General features: G+C 40.2%; 1 protein-coding gene across 1 annotated transcript in view; it reads right to left on the bottom strand.

Annotated features, from left to right (window-relative positions):
• Positions 1-1,402: 1,402 nt before the first annotated feature.
• itpr2 (inositol 1,4,5-trisphosphate receptor, type 2) overlaps positions 1,403-17,369 on the bottom strand; it is a 64,701-nt gene continuing 48,734 nt past the window's right edge. The window contains exons 52-57 of the mRNA XM_088416706.1: positions 15,763-15,846; positions 13,592-13,713; positions 13,329-13,494; positions 13,076-13,236; positions 5,869-6,030; positions 1,403-4,302 (exon numbers count right to left, since the gene is read on the bottom strand). Coding sequence (XP_088272832.1) covers positions 4,222-4,302; positions 5,869-6,030; positions 13,076-13,236; positions 13,329-13,494; positions 13,592-13,713; positions 15,763-15,846 — 776 coding nt within the window. The 3' untranslated portion in view covers positions 1,403-4,221. The remainder of the gene's footprint in view (positions 4,303-5,868; positions 6,031-13,075; positions 13,237-13,328; positions 13,495-13,591; positions 13,714-15,762; positions 15,847-17,369) is intronic.

The following is a 17,369-nucleotide window of genomic DNA, read 5'->3' as shown; positions in this document are numbered from 1 at the left end:
TAGTTGAGCTGACTAGGATTTTTTACTGTGTGTTTTGCGAGTAGTCAGAGAGCATTTAGTTAGCGTTGTATATGAGCAAGAAAAAAAGGTAGCATGTGAGCATTTTCATAGTGTGTTTATGTGTGTGAAATACAGTGGTGTGTATAGAGCTTTTTGTAGTGTGTGAGAGCTTTTAGTCATGAGTAAGAAGTAATCTTGAATGACGTCTCTGACGTATTTGTGCGGTCGCACGCTTTGTCTTTGACACCACCCAATTCAGTTATTACAGCACTTGATCCGTATTGTCTACGCAACACACAAAAGTATCTCTGCGTGGGCTAAATTTAATGGCTGTCACAGGCAGCAGGAGCAGACACAGCCCTGCTGGTGTAAACAACAAACCCAAGCCAGGAGGGGAGGGGTGGGCCGGGGTTCCCCGCAGAAGGTAAACGTTAGGACAGGATGAACGGCGGGTGACTTAGTGGAATGCATTCATCTTCTGGGTTACACAAGGACAAGCATAACATAAAAATAGACACGTTTGGCCAGCTTTGTATTAGCAATGCGAGTGTCAAATCATATTGTGGACGTACACCAACACGCTGTAGAACGAGACTCTTCAATGGGGACACTAATCCGTGCTAAAAATACAAAATCAAATACTGTACATCAAACTGCATTTATGAATGACTAAATTATTTCAGCAAAAACATTAAACCCTAAATACCATATAACACATTCACTTTGTTTTCTCCTCCAAGAGAGTATTTAGAATAGGGTGTCCATCATTCTATCATTACATGGAGTTGTTTTTCATCAATGGAGAAAAATATTTTAATGAAAGATTATTGTTGGAGCCTTACGGACTGACGTCAAATGGGTTTAAAGTTGTCTGAAATGGAGAGGAATCGCTTAAGTGCATACTATCCACTCTGGGATTAAGCCAACCTTCAATTTGTTAGTACAGTATTCTCAAATAATGGCATTTTGATTCATCTTCTCCAGGGTCAAAAATTCCACCTCAATTAACAAAACGGCAGTTGAATGACATTTAAACAGCCTTTACTGTGATATAAATTTAGAAAAAAAAACCCAAAACATACAACCGTTAAAACGGTTCTAATCACTCTTGATGCTGCTGATGAGTACCGTAATTCCCCATATCTAAGACACCCCCCCCAAATGAAGGTGAAAAGTATGGGTGCGTTCTACAAACAGTAACTTAGATTAGATTTAAAAAAAATGTTTCTTTTATTTTTGAATTATTATTCAACACTATTGAAGTTGTTACGGCATTATTTTCAATAAAATAAGCAGGCAGACTGAACTGATGTCCGAGTCCATCCTTGTTCACACACAGGAATAATACTAAAACCGAGCGGAAAAGTAACGTCTCCAGCAGACTCAATTAAGAGTGCACCGATAAGGTAATCCATTTGACTCATTTATTATTTGCTGTCTTTTAGCATATACTGTACACACAATCATAAAGTTGGTAAAAAATGGATGCTGCTCAATTTCGGGTATTTATGGTAAAATTAGCTCTAACTGCGTCGTGAGGAAAAGGAAAAACAACAGTCTCGAGTGCATTCAACATCACAGTGACAAGGCGTTCACAGACAGCCTACAATGGGAAATTTGAAACGCTATAACTTATGGATATGAACACAAGAAAATTTTACGGGTTTACAAAAGATGAGATTTAATCTGTTTTGCATCAGTTTTTACATCGTTGCCTTATTCACGGTAACAGAGAAAACTAGAAATAGACCCTAAAATTAAGGGTGCGTACTTCATGTTTAGATTTCACATTTGACCATTATCTCCCATAAATAAAATAATTAAAATACATGTTAAGCTAATGCACCGTAAGCAGCCAAGGTAGAGCTTTTTTTGCTTTCCAAGTTCCACATTTTGATTCTATCCATTCATCTATTTTCTATAGCCGCTAAGTCACACAAGCGTCAGTGGTGCCTATCCCAAACTAAGAACAATTTAGAGTGTCCAGTACACCTGCCATGCATGTTTTTGGAATATTGTCATAATTTTAAATATACAGTATTTTCTACTATCACTGGTGGTCATCTGCAGTGGAAGACGTGTTTGTTTAGTCGCCTTATTTGGGCGATTTGTCATTGAACTGCGCAAATTGAGATTTTACTTGTTGCTTCAAGGCCTTCTCAAAGCCAACAATTGAACAAGTAGGGTCATTTATCTACCACAACGCTTGAGTGTCTGCAATAACAAGTGGGTTCATTTAACTACCACAATACTCAAGTGTTTGCAGTGATACTCCGTGAACCTGACTGACAAATTAGGAAAATAAAAACACTGAAGATGGCTTAAAAACATTACAAAATGTTAATCAATGTCGATTTAAAAAAAAAAAAAAAGAAATTTATAGCTTATTAATAATTGTCTGTTTCAATCAATGAAGTTACTTCAGTATCAAGCTGTGAATGGTGATGCAAGTAGTTCTCTTTTCAGTTACAAAATATTGAGTAGTTAATTATGTGGTCTTCTACCAAGGACACGGGTGAGTTTGACCCAACCATCTGAGTATTTTGTGAAAAGCAAACAGAAAAAATACACATCCGTATCCTTGATGGAAGGCACAGTTATTATTTGACCATATCTAAAAAGCTGATAATAAAGTTTGATGGGGTTTGAAGAGGGGTTCGCTCCAGTTCCGGACCAGAGTTAAAATAAATAAATACATAATACCGCTCCCATTTAGAATAACTCCCACTCACAAACTGCTTCTATAAGCGTACATAATACGTAGACGCTACAGGAGCCTGAGGGCCAGGACTGGCAGGCTGGCAAACAGCTTCTACCCACAGGCCATACGGATCTCAACAAACCCCTCACACTCTAATCTGCCTCTTATTGCATGTACACATGCACCTTGCAAACCTGGCACTGTGCAGGAAAGCTGCTAAAAACGTAATATTTTGAACTATTTTCCTTATATGTATACATTCTCTTACACTCAGTCTACTCCGTAAAATGCATGTATGTCTACTCATTTATTATTTGTTCATTATTACTGCCCTTATTGCTCTATTACTGTTTTTTGTTTTATGGACTACCTTTTTATTTGCTCGATTATCAAGATTTTCATTGTGTGGTATTACTATGCATATGACAATAAAACTCTTGAATCTGTTCATGAAAAACTTGTTTTAGAAATAAACTGCAGACAAGTCTTCATGACATTTATGTGTGTATGTATGTATATACTGTATATATATATATATATATATATAAATATATATATATATATATATATATATAAATATATATATAAATATATATATAAATATATATATATATATATATATATATACACACACACACACACACACACACACACGCATACACTTTATTCAAACAGACACAAGGTTTAAAGAAAGAGTAGAAGACGACAAAACATTTAGTATATTACTATATCTGACATCCAATAAAAAAGTAGCTCATTATTGTCTCCAGTCATTATTACATGCTATGCCACTGAACAAATTAGCCATCAAATTTTAATTTTCAAGTAATAACAATCAAATTTATTCACATTCAATTACTACTCTGTGGAAATCTGAATATAGGAAAAAAAAAAAAGGATGCGGTGCAGTGAATGCATCACAGTCAAAGGCATCATCCCTAAATTGGCCAGATTTCTCCCTTTCGTATGAAAAAGTGCATTTTAAGCAAACAATAATCCAGTTTAAAACATGAGTGAGGCAGCAAAGATTCCAGCTAAAAAAAAGTAAAAAAATAATACTCCAGTTCTAAAAAAGCGCTTACCAGAAATCTAAAAGGAATAGGAAAACCCCCAGCTCACAGCCAAGCACGGATCTCAGTACCAGTAGTCCACCTTCCGATCTGACGACGTAAAGAAAACGAAGGCGATTGGGCTGGGACAGCAAAGAACTAATCTTCCCATAACAATTTCCTTCACCCTCCGTTGGCCGCACTAACACCACATTAGTCGATGCATGCCAAGGCTGCTTGATCATTCACAGTCGAGCTACTCTGCATGTAAGCAACCTGTATAGTTTGCTGCAAATGAGACATTGGTAAGGACGCGGCCCATAAATGGCAGTGCTGTCATACAAAAGGCACTTTGTGACTAATCGTCTGCCACCCAATGTTGAAGTAGCTATAGGTGTGCACTATGCATTTCCATTGTTTTTTTTCCCCTCACAGTGGAGAGTCCATCCATTGTGTCCTGTTGTGAGACCTTCAGTGATTAGCGATGTGATGATTTGTCTGCGGAGGACCCAATAATCCTTGCCTCTGCTTGTGCTTCCTCTGCTCCGTCATCTGTGAAGGACACACAAGCATGTGGTGGAGTTTTACTTTGAACGCAGAGTAGACATGACAGACACGATAACGGGGATCAGCTGGTCGGTGTGACAGCCATGATTGCGCACGGGGGTTGTTGTTTTATTTATCTGCGTCAAACTCCCCCAGCGAGCGTTACGTTGACATATCTGTAGCAAGAGGAAGAAGGACAAGCCTGTGACCGGGATCACATGCTGGGGAGGCAGGTGATGCAAGCCATCAGTCACACTTGCATCAGCGGAACCATCCACATGGCTCGGGGCTAACTTTTAACCTGTCAAAGGTCTGGAAGCTGTATAGACGAGTCGGGGTCATATTTGGGGCATCTGAGTGAGGACAACTCTCGGGAAGTGCTGGTACAGCAACAAGAGATTGCTACATTTTAACTTAATTATGATCCTTGGTTGACCTGTAGCCTGACTAACGCTAGCATAACATAAATGCTGACTCATGTCTTGAGCCTGACCGATATCGATTTTTTTCTCAAGGTTTACGGTGATTTTCGACCGAAACATATAGATTATTAATTGCTGAATTATTAAACATGCAATGAATAGTAAAAAAAAAGCTATGTAATCCACAACATACCTTTTCCTCCAAACGCATTTGAATAGGTTTCATTTAGACAAGATTTTTGCTATTTGCCAGCTTGCCTAGTTCTGATTCACCACAAACAGTGGGGGTCAACTGTAAAAATAATGTTGAAAAAAATCTTTCCTTTTCAGTCACCAGACTGCATCGCGAACTGCAATGAATTTAATTCATGAAGTTATGAGACCATTAATACTTTTCGTGCATGTCTTTTTTACTGACTTTAGCTTGTGTGTAAATCGTTACAGTTTGCCATATTTTTCCAACTTGCATTGCTCCAACAAGTGTAGCTTCTATAAAATAGGATTTGCGTTGCTTTAAATCCAGGTCCAAAGAGTGACCTCATCAGCAAATTTCATAATTAATATTTAAGGATGCAAGGTTTTGGTAAAGCATTATTGTCTAATGAATGATGAGAACCTAGTTACTCGTGTACAACTGCTGTAAATAGTTAGCATACAGTACATACAAGTGAAAACAGCCAGCAAACACTGATTATTTGGTTGTTTATTTTGAAGAGCCATAATCAGTCGATTAATAAGGTGGATCATACTAAGGTCTGCAAAAACGGGAGTAAAGTGCCCAGTCAGTGGTGCTCTGTGTATTTAATAGCAGTGGATCGAAATGAAAGTTTCTAAGGCAGACAACTTTCACCAACCAAAAATATGGCGTGGGGAGTATGCTACAATTAAAATACAAAAGTGTGTCACTGACATATTACTAAGACACTTGATCCATAACCTAATTGTGTAATACATTCCCATTAAGATCCCTAGAAAAAGAGCTAATTGGTTAGAGAATTTAGGATGATGCCAGAGACGCGTGGCCACTAAGCATGGCCCATTTCCTGTGACCTCTTGGCCCACTAATCTTTATCACGTCAAAATAGGATGGTGCTAATATAGGGACATAGAGTAATATTCTAACGCGAAGAGTATGAAAATGGCTCTTTACCTGTTCTTTGAGCTCAGACAGCTGGCCAGAAAGCTGAGCCACCAGCGTGACAGTGCTCTCCAGTTTCTCCTGCAGTGATCGCATCTCATTCTGCTCGTTATCCCCCTCGTTGCTCACCAGAGACATGGCTCTCATTCGAGGGAACCACTCCAAGTTCTTTTCCTGAGAGATGAAGGAGAGATGGGGTGTGAGAGAAACTGTGAGAAGGATGAAGTGAATAACAGTCGAAATAGAGCTGAGTCAGAATGTCAAGGAGACGGCGGCCGTGGCAATTTTGGCACAGTCAGCCCCAAGTAGGGTGTGATTCAGAGAGTGTTACTGCGCTTCGGCCAGACTGCAGGGGAAGAGTAAACACGGAGGCGTTAGCAAATGACATCGACTTTTAACCTAAATCATCCTCTAAGAACGGAAACTGTTCTCTGCGTTGGACTTGAGCCTTTCTGTCCCAGGCATTGTCATCAATACGATCCTTGACTAATGAGCTGCATTTTGATGTGGCTTTTGATTCGTTTTTGCTCACATTGAATACCTTCTAAATAAAAGGGTAGTTAATTGTTCCTAATTGGAAAATAAAAAGCTTATGCGTTTGCTGTATGGCCATGCCAATTTTTCTTGACCACATGATCTCAATTTGGGTAGTTCCATCCATCCATAGGGTGACTACAATGTGACATGGGATTCTAGATAAGGTAAGCCATTTTAGAAAACAAAGAAAATCTTTAACGTCGTTATAGATGACTTTTTGTCGTTCTCATCCACTGCTAAGGTTGCAGAGAATGATCCACTCACATGAATCTGAATTTCAGCAGTTTACTTTCCTTGTACCGTAGAGTCTCACTGGGCTTTGTGATTGGAGTAATGCGAATAACCGAACCCAACGATGATTTGAGTTCTCCAACGGTCGGAGTGAAATAGCACACTTGGAGTCTATATTTGAGGAACCCATGCGGAGGAAATGGGGATTTTAGGGGCGATGACCTGTAATGTTCATGGTCTTGTAAAACTAAATTCCATTAGACGAAAAAAAAACCCAAACATTTTTGACTGCTCTAACTTAGGAGCAAGTGCGTAATATTATAATATTGAATCGCTAACCCTTTAGCAGGGATGCACATAACTGATATGGCGATACACATGCACGATATAATCACCCATGCGTAACGTCGCATGCTTCATGTCGCGTATTCGCATACCCTACCTAGCTTTCACCCATGACAACAACCGAGAATGGGCTGAACATTTATTTTTCTTGAAAAGTGGCTCCAAGATATGCCGTGGCTTGAAGCACACTTAAATGTGCTGCAAGATTTATCACTCATGTCCTGAGCAGCAGGAAAAAAAAAAAAAAAAAAAACGCTGCGTTTGATACAGGGTCCAACATTTTTAGTCATCCTCGATTTGGCAAGTATGATAAGCGCATGTGATTGTAGTGCTATGACTGACAAAGAAGCTAGTCGAGAAGCAATAGCTAATCGCCCTCTTGCTAGGTGGCAAAACAAACTGCAGAAACAATGCAAGCTCGATGTAATACCTTTCTCCTTACCTTTTCATAAAGCTAAGCAAGTGTGTCCTAGTGCTTCCTAGTCTGAGGATAATTTTTGTTTACTGATTGGGCTTGAATTGGCTGTCGTTTATGTTGTCACTTTACAGGCGACGGAGAGTTTACCTCTGACTTCCACGGACAACTAAAATGTTTCAATGAACAAGCCATTTCACTTCCTGCTTTGTAAAGCATCCAGCAAATATAAATAAATAAATAAATAAAACCCTCATTTCAAAAGAATTGGAATTTCGAATGCACCAAAGGTAACATTCCACCATTTATCTGTAGAAAGATAACATGATATAGGCCCTTTAAACAATTAAAAGAATTGAAAAGAAAAAGAATGAATTATACTGACCACTACAGACTTTTTTTTTTTCCCCTACGTAAAAAGTCACAGAGGAACATTAAACAAACCACTAGCATTACGCAATGGACTTGGACCTTTGTGTCTTTGTGTGTGTACATGTGTGGGTGTGCATCTTCGTGAATGTGTCGTGGGTGAGAGACATTGCTGTACGCAGAAAAACTGCCGTCAGCTGATCTTGTGTAATATTTCTTGGCCACGTCGGATAAGAGCGTCTTAAATGGTGCCGCGAGTGGGATAGGAGACTGGCACAGCCACAGCGCGTTCTGTAGGAGGAGTGAGGTATTCTCCCACCTACTCTTATATAAGAATATATTTCAGGCAAGAAAAATAATGATCAGTGTAAGATGATGAGCTTAGAGTGACACACACCAAGGGCCAAATTCTGCCTTTTATGCCACAGTCATTTAAAAATGTGTGCACTTTTTATTGCATTCCCCTTCCTGATTTCTGACATGAAAATCACCCTAATCATTTGAATCAGGTGTGTTTGAGAGAGAAACATCAAAAACATGCACGATTGCAGCCTTTGAGGAGTGAGGTTTGACATCCATTATCCGGGTCATTATTGTGAAAGAGAATGTTCTACCTTACCTGGTGAATTCTTGCTCTACAAAGTCTGAAGTTTATTATATTATATTGTATTATATTATATTATATGGCGAGAACATGTGAACGTCACACAGGAAAGCCTCAGCCGGACTCGAACCCAGTGCCTCCGTGTTGGTTGTTGTGTTAACCAGTCTTCCACCATTCCACCCAATATCATATCATATCATACATCATATATCATCCTTCCGTCTCGACTGCTTATCCTCATGAGGGTCGCATACTGGAGCCTATCCTAGCTATCTTCGGGCAGGAGGCTGGATACAGCTGAAACTGGTTGCCAGTCAATTGCAGAATACACACCAGTATGCACACCAAAAGACAATTTAGAGTGCTGAATATACCTGCATTTTTTTGGAATGTGAAGGTAAACCGGAGCGCCGGAAGAAAACCCACAAAGGCAAGGGGAGAACAATCAAACACCATACAGGAAGGCCGGATGACCCCACAACCTCTGCATATGAGGCGTACGTGCTAACAAGTCTACCACCATGCCATCCATCTTTTGCAAAAGTCAAGACACAATCCAACCAGATTCTCAAAAGGTGACTACACAGGTAAATTGGAAATTGCTGGCACAAAACAGCAAATTCTGAGATGATTTCCATCCTTTTAACTTTAAAAAGAAACATAAGAAAGCATTTTTCTGTTGAATCGCAGTTACTCCTGTTAGTCTAATGACAAGATACTAAAGCATGGCTGTCGGCCATCTGAAGATTTCCATCTGTCTTTTTTCTCATTTCAACTTAGTGCTTTTTTGCCCGAATGACTTTGCTTCATTGTTGCTCCACTGATCAATTTCAACACCTAAGTGAGCATGCATTTACAGATGTCCATGTGCTACTCATGGTTGCTATGGGCACAATCTCATCAATGAACACACTGTACTGTGACCAAACTCTCAGGAGCCTCAGGTCAAAACGAGACCGCACGGCGTAGCATTAGTAATTTGGTCGCAAAATCAACAAAGTAAAAAACGACTACACCAAATGTTACAATTTTATATGATCTCAGCCATTTAAGTGAGTGAGCATGGACCAACAGAGTGACGTGCTGAAAGCGATGTCAAAATGGCGCCTCAAACTCACACTTGATTTGATGACTGTGTCAGTTTTCTGAGTTAATCTCGCTCCCTCCCCCTCACATGCACACAGATATTAATTTCAAATTTGTTATGCGAAAGTTAATAGATTTTATCCTTATAAAGCAAAGGTTGATCTCTGCCTTATGCAATCTCTTTTACTATGCCACCAACATTTTTTTTATTTGGTCTACATTGTACAACCCACACAATGTTTGTGTGTGCGTGTGTGTGTTGTAAATGAAAAGCTCATAATATGACAGTGTGTTTTGTGTGCGTGTATGCGTGAGTGAAAGGGACAAGAGAGCACGTGCCAGGCAGGCTGAGCTATTAGCAGGCCACTTGAGATGGGTTATGTAACTGGGCTGATGCAGTACCTGCTGGGCCTGTAGCTTCTGTCCTTTTACACACAAACACCAGCATGCATACATACACACACAAATATACGATACACACACTATGTGCGTTGAGTAATGATGCTTATCAACACATCAACCGGGGGCATTCATATCAATGCATGAGTGTTAAACGATTCAAGGTGAACCCTCACTGACAAATTCAATTCGACTTTTAAATATATAACAGTGGGGCTGGGAAAATACGTAGACCAAGTCGGGTATGTCAACTTTTAAAATAACTCGACAAAAATAATGATCGATAATGATGAAATGATGGCAAGGCAGAAAAAGTATCCTTTGAATAACTATGAATGTCAGAAATGTGGGATGATTTCCAATTAAAAAGTAAGAATAAAGTAATATTTAATTTTTCCAAAGTGAAACTGTACTTCAACAATGAATAACTATAAGTACGCAAAACCATAACGGTTCTATCGCTTGTGTTGGTGCATCGTCTCCTAGGTTTTCATTTTTTCCTACTTTACAAACTTGACTCCAGATCATCCGCAACCCTAATGAGCACACGTGCTATAGAAAATTGAAAGATGAATATATTAGCTCATCACTCACCACTGAAATCGGTTTCAGGTTGTTGTTTTTTTCAACAGCAGTTGAAAGCCCTGCTGATGCATATTAACCTCCAGAGTGTGATGTGTTTATCATTCAAATTGCTCGTTATAATTTGACCATTCCTTTGCCCAATCACAAAATCAAAGTTAATCCCAAGTGTGCCATTATGCTCCCAGGCTTTATTTGAATCCATTAACTGACTATAACATCTTTAGCTGCCATTACCTCCTTCACGTTCTGGTTTGAATGTCAGTTTTGCAAGTTGGTGCAGTGACGCTAATAGGACTGGGTTTAATTACTATTTAACTACACTTTATCCCTGAGGGCTAACTGCAAACTACATTAGCAAAGAAACTATGTCTTTCTCCAGTCATGTAAAAGCAGAAGGAAATGACGCTTGGCACAAACCTGGAGGCTCAGTCTCTGGTTTGACTGTGGTTATGCAGTAGATGCATACAATATTGTACATGTCCACAAAACAACATGTCCTCTCACTAATAAAGGCAGTGCAAAAAGCAAATGCACAAGAAAAAAAATAGAAATGACTCCGAAAACTAACCTCTGTGAAAGATTGTGTGTGTTAGTATATTTATTTCTCTATCATTATGAATGATGAAAGACAAAGTGGATGAATGGGAGTGACTTCAAAACAAAATAACTTTTTAATCTGTCTGTATTTTATCCAGATTTGTGATATTGTGTTGTGCCACCCCTACCAAGTTTTTGGGAAATCTGTTGTGTACAGTAGTTTTTCCATAATCCTGACAAAGCAACAAGCCAACCCACTCTCACGGTATCTGTTTGCAAAGGTCACAAACACATATAATGTAATGCCGTCGTGAGGGACGAGAAAAACCAATATGACATCACAGATCAGGAAGAGTTCGGGTGTCATTATGCGTCGTTGATTAGTTGAAAAAAAACACGGCTGTTAAGATCCCACAGTTGCCCGCCACACCTCACACCAAGCATGAAGTCAGAGAAAATATCCGTAGACCAGTGAGCAGGATTGTCTTCAAGCAGAAATCGGGGAAGGATACAGAAACATTTCTGCTGCTTTGAACGGCCCAATGAACACATCCATTATTTGTAAATGCAAAACGTTTGGAAGCACCAGGAGACTTTCAAGACCTGGTCTGCTGTCTAAACTGAACGCTCGAGGGAGAAGGGCCTTCGTCAGGGAGGTGACCAATAACCCGATGGTCACGCTGAATGAGCTCCAGTGTTTCTCTGTGGACAGAGGAGAGCCTTCCAAGAAGACAAACATCTCTACAGCAATTCACCAATTCGGCCTGTATGATAGAGTGGAAACGCTACAGCCACTCCTTAGTAAAAACAAGATGGTAGCCGGTCTGGAAATTCAAATTTTAAAATTCAACTGAATGACTTTCAGACCATGCGAAACAAAATTCTTTGGTCTGATGAGACAAAGATTGAACTCTGTGGTGTGAATTCCAGGCATTGCATTTGGAAGAATGCAGGCACCGCTCATCAACATGCCAAAACCATCCCTATAGTGAAGCATGGTGGCGGCGGCATCATGCTAGATTTTTTTCAGCAGCAGGAAGTAGCAGACTAGTTATGATAGAAGGAAAAATTAATGCGGCAATAAAAGCGATATCCGGGATGAAAACCTAACCCTGAGCGCCCTCATTTTTTAGCACAATAACGAGCTGAAGCACACGGACAAGATCTCAAAGGATTGGCTTCAGAACCACTGTGACAGTCCTGGAGTGGCCCAGCTAGAGCCCACACATTAATCCGAGATCTGAAAATGGCTGCGCACAGATGTTTCCCATCCAAACTGATGGAGTTTGAGAATTACTTAAAAGAAGAATGGCAGAACTGCCTAAAGATAGGTGTGCTAAGCTTGTGGCATCATTTCAAAAGACTTGAAAATGTCATTGCTGCCAAACGATCAATAACGTATTAAGAAAAGGCTGTGAATAATTATGTAAATGTGATTTCTTAGTTTTCTATTTTTACTTAATTCAAATTATATATTTTTTTCTAAGTCATAATGGGGTACTGTGTGTAAAATTTTGAGGTAAGAGATTATTTTAATACAGTTTTGAATGAGGCTGTATCATGAAATGTGAAAAAAAAGCAGCACTGTGAATACTCTCCTGATGAACAGTACAGCAGGTAAGACTTATGTCAGCATTACACGAGCATGAGTTTGCTTCAAGTGGGGCAGTTCATAGTGAGTGAAAAAAACAGCGGGATGAAGTTTCAGTTTACACACGACGTTGGATTGGTGTATCCAAGCCTTTAGAGAATTTACTGTCCTGCAGGGGTCACCAACATTTTTGAAACGGAGAGCTACTGTACTTCTTTGGTATTGAGTAATACGAAGGGCTGCCAGTTTAAGTGAAGACCCACATCATGTTCCTGATTTCTCACAATAGTTAAGAAACAGTAATGTAATGTATGTATGTAACGTAGATGTCATATATGGATAATCGTCAGTAAAATTCCTAGAAAATCACAATGTTCTATAACTCGTAAACCATTTGCAGCCCAGGTCTGCGGTGATACTCGGGGGCTATCCAGTGCCCGCGGGCACCACGTTGGTGACCCCTGCTGTACAGCATTTAAAAGCAGTTAGGACACTTTCTGTGTATGCACGTAATACTGACCGCTATCATCTGGGCAACATAGCTTTCTGGACCGGTGTATTCTGTGGGATCCTTCACTCTCACCAGAACCAAAAAGTACAGGTAATGCCACATGTTGTGCTCAGACATGATGTGCTCTTCGAAGGACACCGTCTTGTTATCAAATTTGTCCCTCTCCAAACCTGAAAGACAGCGTCATCATTCATACAATTTCTCACAAGCATGGCATAATCTGTCATACCAAAATTTGTTGGAGTTATGGACCACAACATACCACAGATGAAACAGGTGGTTTTCAGAATTTCCTCCTTCCTTTGTTTCTCACTCCTTAAATCAGCAAAGGTGTCAATGATTACACCAAAGATGAGGTTGAGAACAATAATGATGACAACAAAGAAGAACAGCAGGTCGTAAACTACGCGAGCTGCAAACAGCGGTTCCTGGATAGGTTGGGTACATGCAAAACAGAGAAAATGCTAATTAGCCAATGAAACACAAATGTCAACAATGGAATATACCAGTCTGTTCTTATCTGACCTCTTTGGAGGGTCGTCTCAGGATATCGCCAACACCGCCGCCATTACGGAGTCCTTGGTTCAAGACTGTGATAATGCACATAAGCAGCGTGTCGCACACCCTCTCTATTCCCGCGTCATTACCTAGAAACACGCAGGATGTGAACAGTGAGTATGACAGAAAGAAAATACAAGATAACAATTGTTACACGTTATTTAATAAAAAGTTGCTATCTTGAGTTCAAGGGGCTGCATTGTGATTAAAAAAAAAAGGTTGAAATGCATTTCATGAAGACATAAAGGTCAAATTATGGCAAGACAAAAGTTTTGTCTCCTACAGAAAGTAGTGTTAAAATTGAACAAAAAACGTACTTCAAATACAAAAATATGTTACATAACATAAGCAAATTAAGTAGTGGTGGTGTGAGATCCAAATTGAATATTTTGTCTAACTTCCATGGGCTTGAAGGACTGCATCCATGCGGTTCGGCAAGGATTCATACAATTTATTGATGAAACCATCAGGAAGAGCAAAGAAAGCATTCTTGAATGGCTCCCAGAGTTCATCAACATTCTTCCTCTTCCTGCTTTCTCATTCATCCTACCCCAGATAGCTCAATGACGTTCATGTCTGGTGACTGGGCTGACCAGTCCTGGAGGATTTTGCTCTTTTTTGCCTTTAGGAACTTTGAGGTGGAGATTGAAGTGTTCAATGGAGCACCGTCCTGCTGCAGAATTTGTTCCTTTTTATGGTTAGGAATGTAAGTGGCAGATACAATTTGTGATATTTTAGACTATTTATGTTCTCTCGCACACCCCCATACTGGATGTAACCCCAGACCATGATTTTGCCACCACCAAACGTCACTGTTTTCTGAGTGAATCTCGGATCCATGTGGGCTCCAGTAGGTCTGCTGCAATGTTTGCGGCAACTGTGGTGTAACTCAATGGAATATTCATCTGAAAAATCCACCTTTTGCCACTTTTGCAGCAAATGCCACACGTTTTTTTACTGTCTTTTGTTTAATGCTTTTTCTGGGCGCTTATAAGACCATGGAGGCCATTTCTAGACAGAATTTGACAGACAGCTCTGATTGACACAGGGACTTCATGTGACCAGGTCTCGTGGAGCTCTGCTGCATTGGAAAAAGGGCAGGCTTTGGATTTTTGAGCCAGCAACCGGTCCTCCTAAGCAGTTGGTTTGCGGGGTCTGCCTGACCTGGGCTTATCAAAAACGTCTCCAGTCTGTTCATACCTTTTTTTTTTATCCTCTGTACCTGACGTTGCAACACATTGAAGGTATCTGCCACATCTGCAGTAGATCTGGTCTTCAGGCTCTTGATAATTAACACTTTGGTCTCAGGAGGAATCTCAGGCATCTTGTCAGAGGTCAGGTTGCAGTTGATGTGGCAGTCTAGTGCACTGGAGTTCTTTTTATACTTCATCTGAGAGTTAATTGATCCATTATTGGTGAAGGTGAAGTTCTTATCTGGGATCGTGCGCATCATTTGACAAGGTGACAAGACTCATGTCTTTGCAAAATTGACTCAATGGACTTTGCCAAGCTGTAAACATCAGAACACTTTTCACCAGTTTTGTTTGGCACCGAAATGTTATTCCAAATCCTGTTGGGGTTAAAATGATACTCTTCTTGTCAGAAAATATTGATTAAAAATACATTAACAATACAAAAATATTTTATTTTATTCAGATCTCAGTCGACTCATAACTTGATTACGAAAGACAGCACAGCGATAGCTCGCAACAGCGTGATTAAAGATCAAAAGAACCCACATTGCATCACACCGTGAAAAAAAAAAAACACAATGCAATGTTTGTTTTTTTGAGAGAACGATAAGGTTATTTAAGCTTTAAATGTAAATTGATTGGGACAATGACCGCTGAGGATGAGGAGCACAAGAAACGGAGGGGCTCACGTGTGTGTGGATTTAATGCAGGTGAGCCGTGCAGATGAGTCATCTCCTTTGCCTCATCAGATTTCTTTGTTTCAATGTGTGTGTGTGTCACTAATGTCCAGTGGTTAACAGCTACTGTCATTTCTGTCAAAAATCTATCACATGTTGAGATCTTAGTTGAACCATGAAATCTTTTCCCTTTCATTGTAAGATATAACGGAGTTAAAAATGTCACATGGAAAAAAACAAAAAAAAAAACAAAAAAAAAAAAACTTACCAACAGCAGTTTTAATGGGAACAGGACAGCTGTCTTTCATACATGACTCCGCAACAATTGAGTTGCCAGATAAATGTCCATGTCCTACAAACAACAAGAGGTCTTAAGAACCACGCGCAGATGCTCATAACTGTTTAGCTTTTCTCTGTTGAGTTTATACTACTAGGTCGAGGTTCTTTCTTCTGTGCCTCATCTCACAGTTCAAACGCATGTACTGTATATATTAGATTCAACACACGCTAAATTGCCATACAGTAGGTGTGAATTCCTGTCTGTCTCCATGTGCCAGCCTTGTGATTGACAGCTGATCAGTACAGGCTTGCAGCCCCCTCTAAACCAGTAAGAAGTAATCGGCTAAAGCCCAGGTGGCATTGAAAACAGATGCAAAGCAAATATTAAGCAATTTTTTTGTATTAATCATAAAATAAAATGGCCTGTAGAAAAAAAAACAAAAAAAACACCTTCTTTCTAATCAGTGCTGGTAATCAGCAAGATATATGATTATTATGTAAACAGCAGCTGCTGGGTGGGCGGATGTTGAAATGCTGCTTGAAAAAAAAACTCAACAAATCAATTGCACAGCAGTAAAGTTCTGACAAGCTTAGTGAGCTCCATTTGAATATGTCAAAAGCAAGGGAGCGGCCAGATCCAGGAGACAGAATGGCGTGGTGGGGGTCAGGGGCCAAAGCCCTTGGATGCCTGCTGCCTGGACACTGACCGTGTTCTCCACACGTTTGCCGGAGCTTTGCACCTCTGCTCCCTCCCGAGCCAACATCCACAGAAGCATGAGCGCAGACGCTTACGTAACCCGCCACTGCTGTGCCGTGTGTGCGCAGTTCGGCAATACACAGGATGGCGCGGCCACCGGGTTATGCAACAGGTGCACATGTGCCTGCTGGTCGTCTCTCCTGACCGTGCGGTGCTTGCAGCCACAGCTCATTAACACACCCACACTCTGCAGGGTTTTCAAAACAAGTGTCTGCGAACAGACTGTTCACTTTCAAGCTTTATTGCTGTTTTCAAATATTTAATTCCTCTTTGACTTTATTAACAAGGACATTTAACTACACAGGGCACTTGTTTATGCAAACAGCAGTGCATTACAACAGTATACTTTAGTTATTTTATGAAATGGCTGCCACTATTGTTACATTGAGTCCAATATTGGGACATAACAGCAGCCTCTTCCAATCAAGGCAGCTCAAAATGCAACCATGCAAGAGGGGGTTAAAAAAAAAAAAAGCCATGCGCTGTATGCTATAGCTGTCCATCTGTACGGATGTGCATGTCCGTTATGTTGCGTGCAAAGCCGTGTTGTTATCTTGCATACACGGTGGTACGCGCGTCGGGCTTGTGTTCAATGTCATGCCAAAGCATCACGCCACGGTGCTTTCAACTTTTATTGGTCGCTATGTCCACTAATTTGAATGACTTGTGAAAGGATGTTCGAGATGAGGAACTCCGGGTCATTCAGAGACAACTTGCCATGGACACAATAGCTAGCTAGATGAATTAAAATACACTTTCATTTCCCACCCACCTCCACAGGAGGAGCTTTTGGAACTCACAATTTAAGAGCAGACACGCGCAAACCTTTCGGCTTCTAC

The sequence above is a fragment of the Hippichthys cyanospilos genome, chromosome 6 (assembly GCF_059441005.1).
Source record: "Hippichthys cyanospilos isolate Australia breed blue-spotted pipefish chromosome 6, RoL_Hcya_1.0, whole genome shotgun sequence".
NCBI classification, from domain to species: domain Eukaryota; kingdom Metazoa; phylum Chordata; class Actinopteri; order Syngnathiformes; family Syngnathidae; genus Hippichthys; species Hippichthys cyanospilos.
The sequence above is the reverse complement of the archived record's forward strand: the minus strand, read 5'-3'. Positions and strand labels throughout refer to the sequence as shown.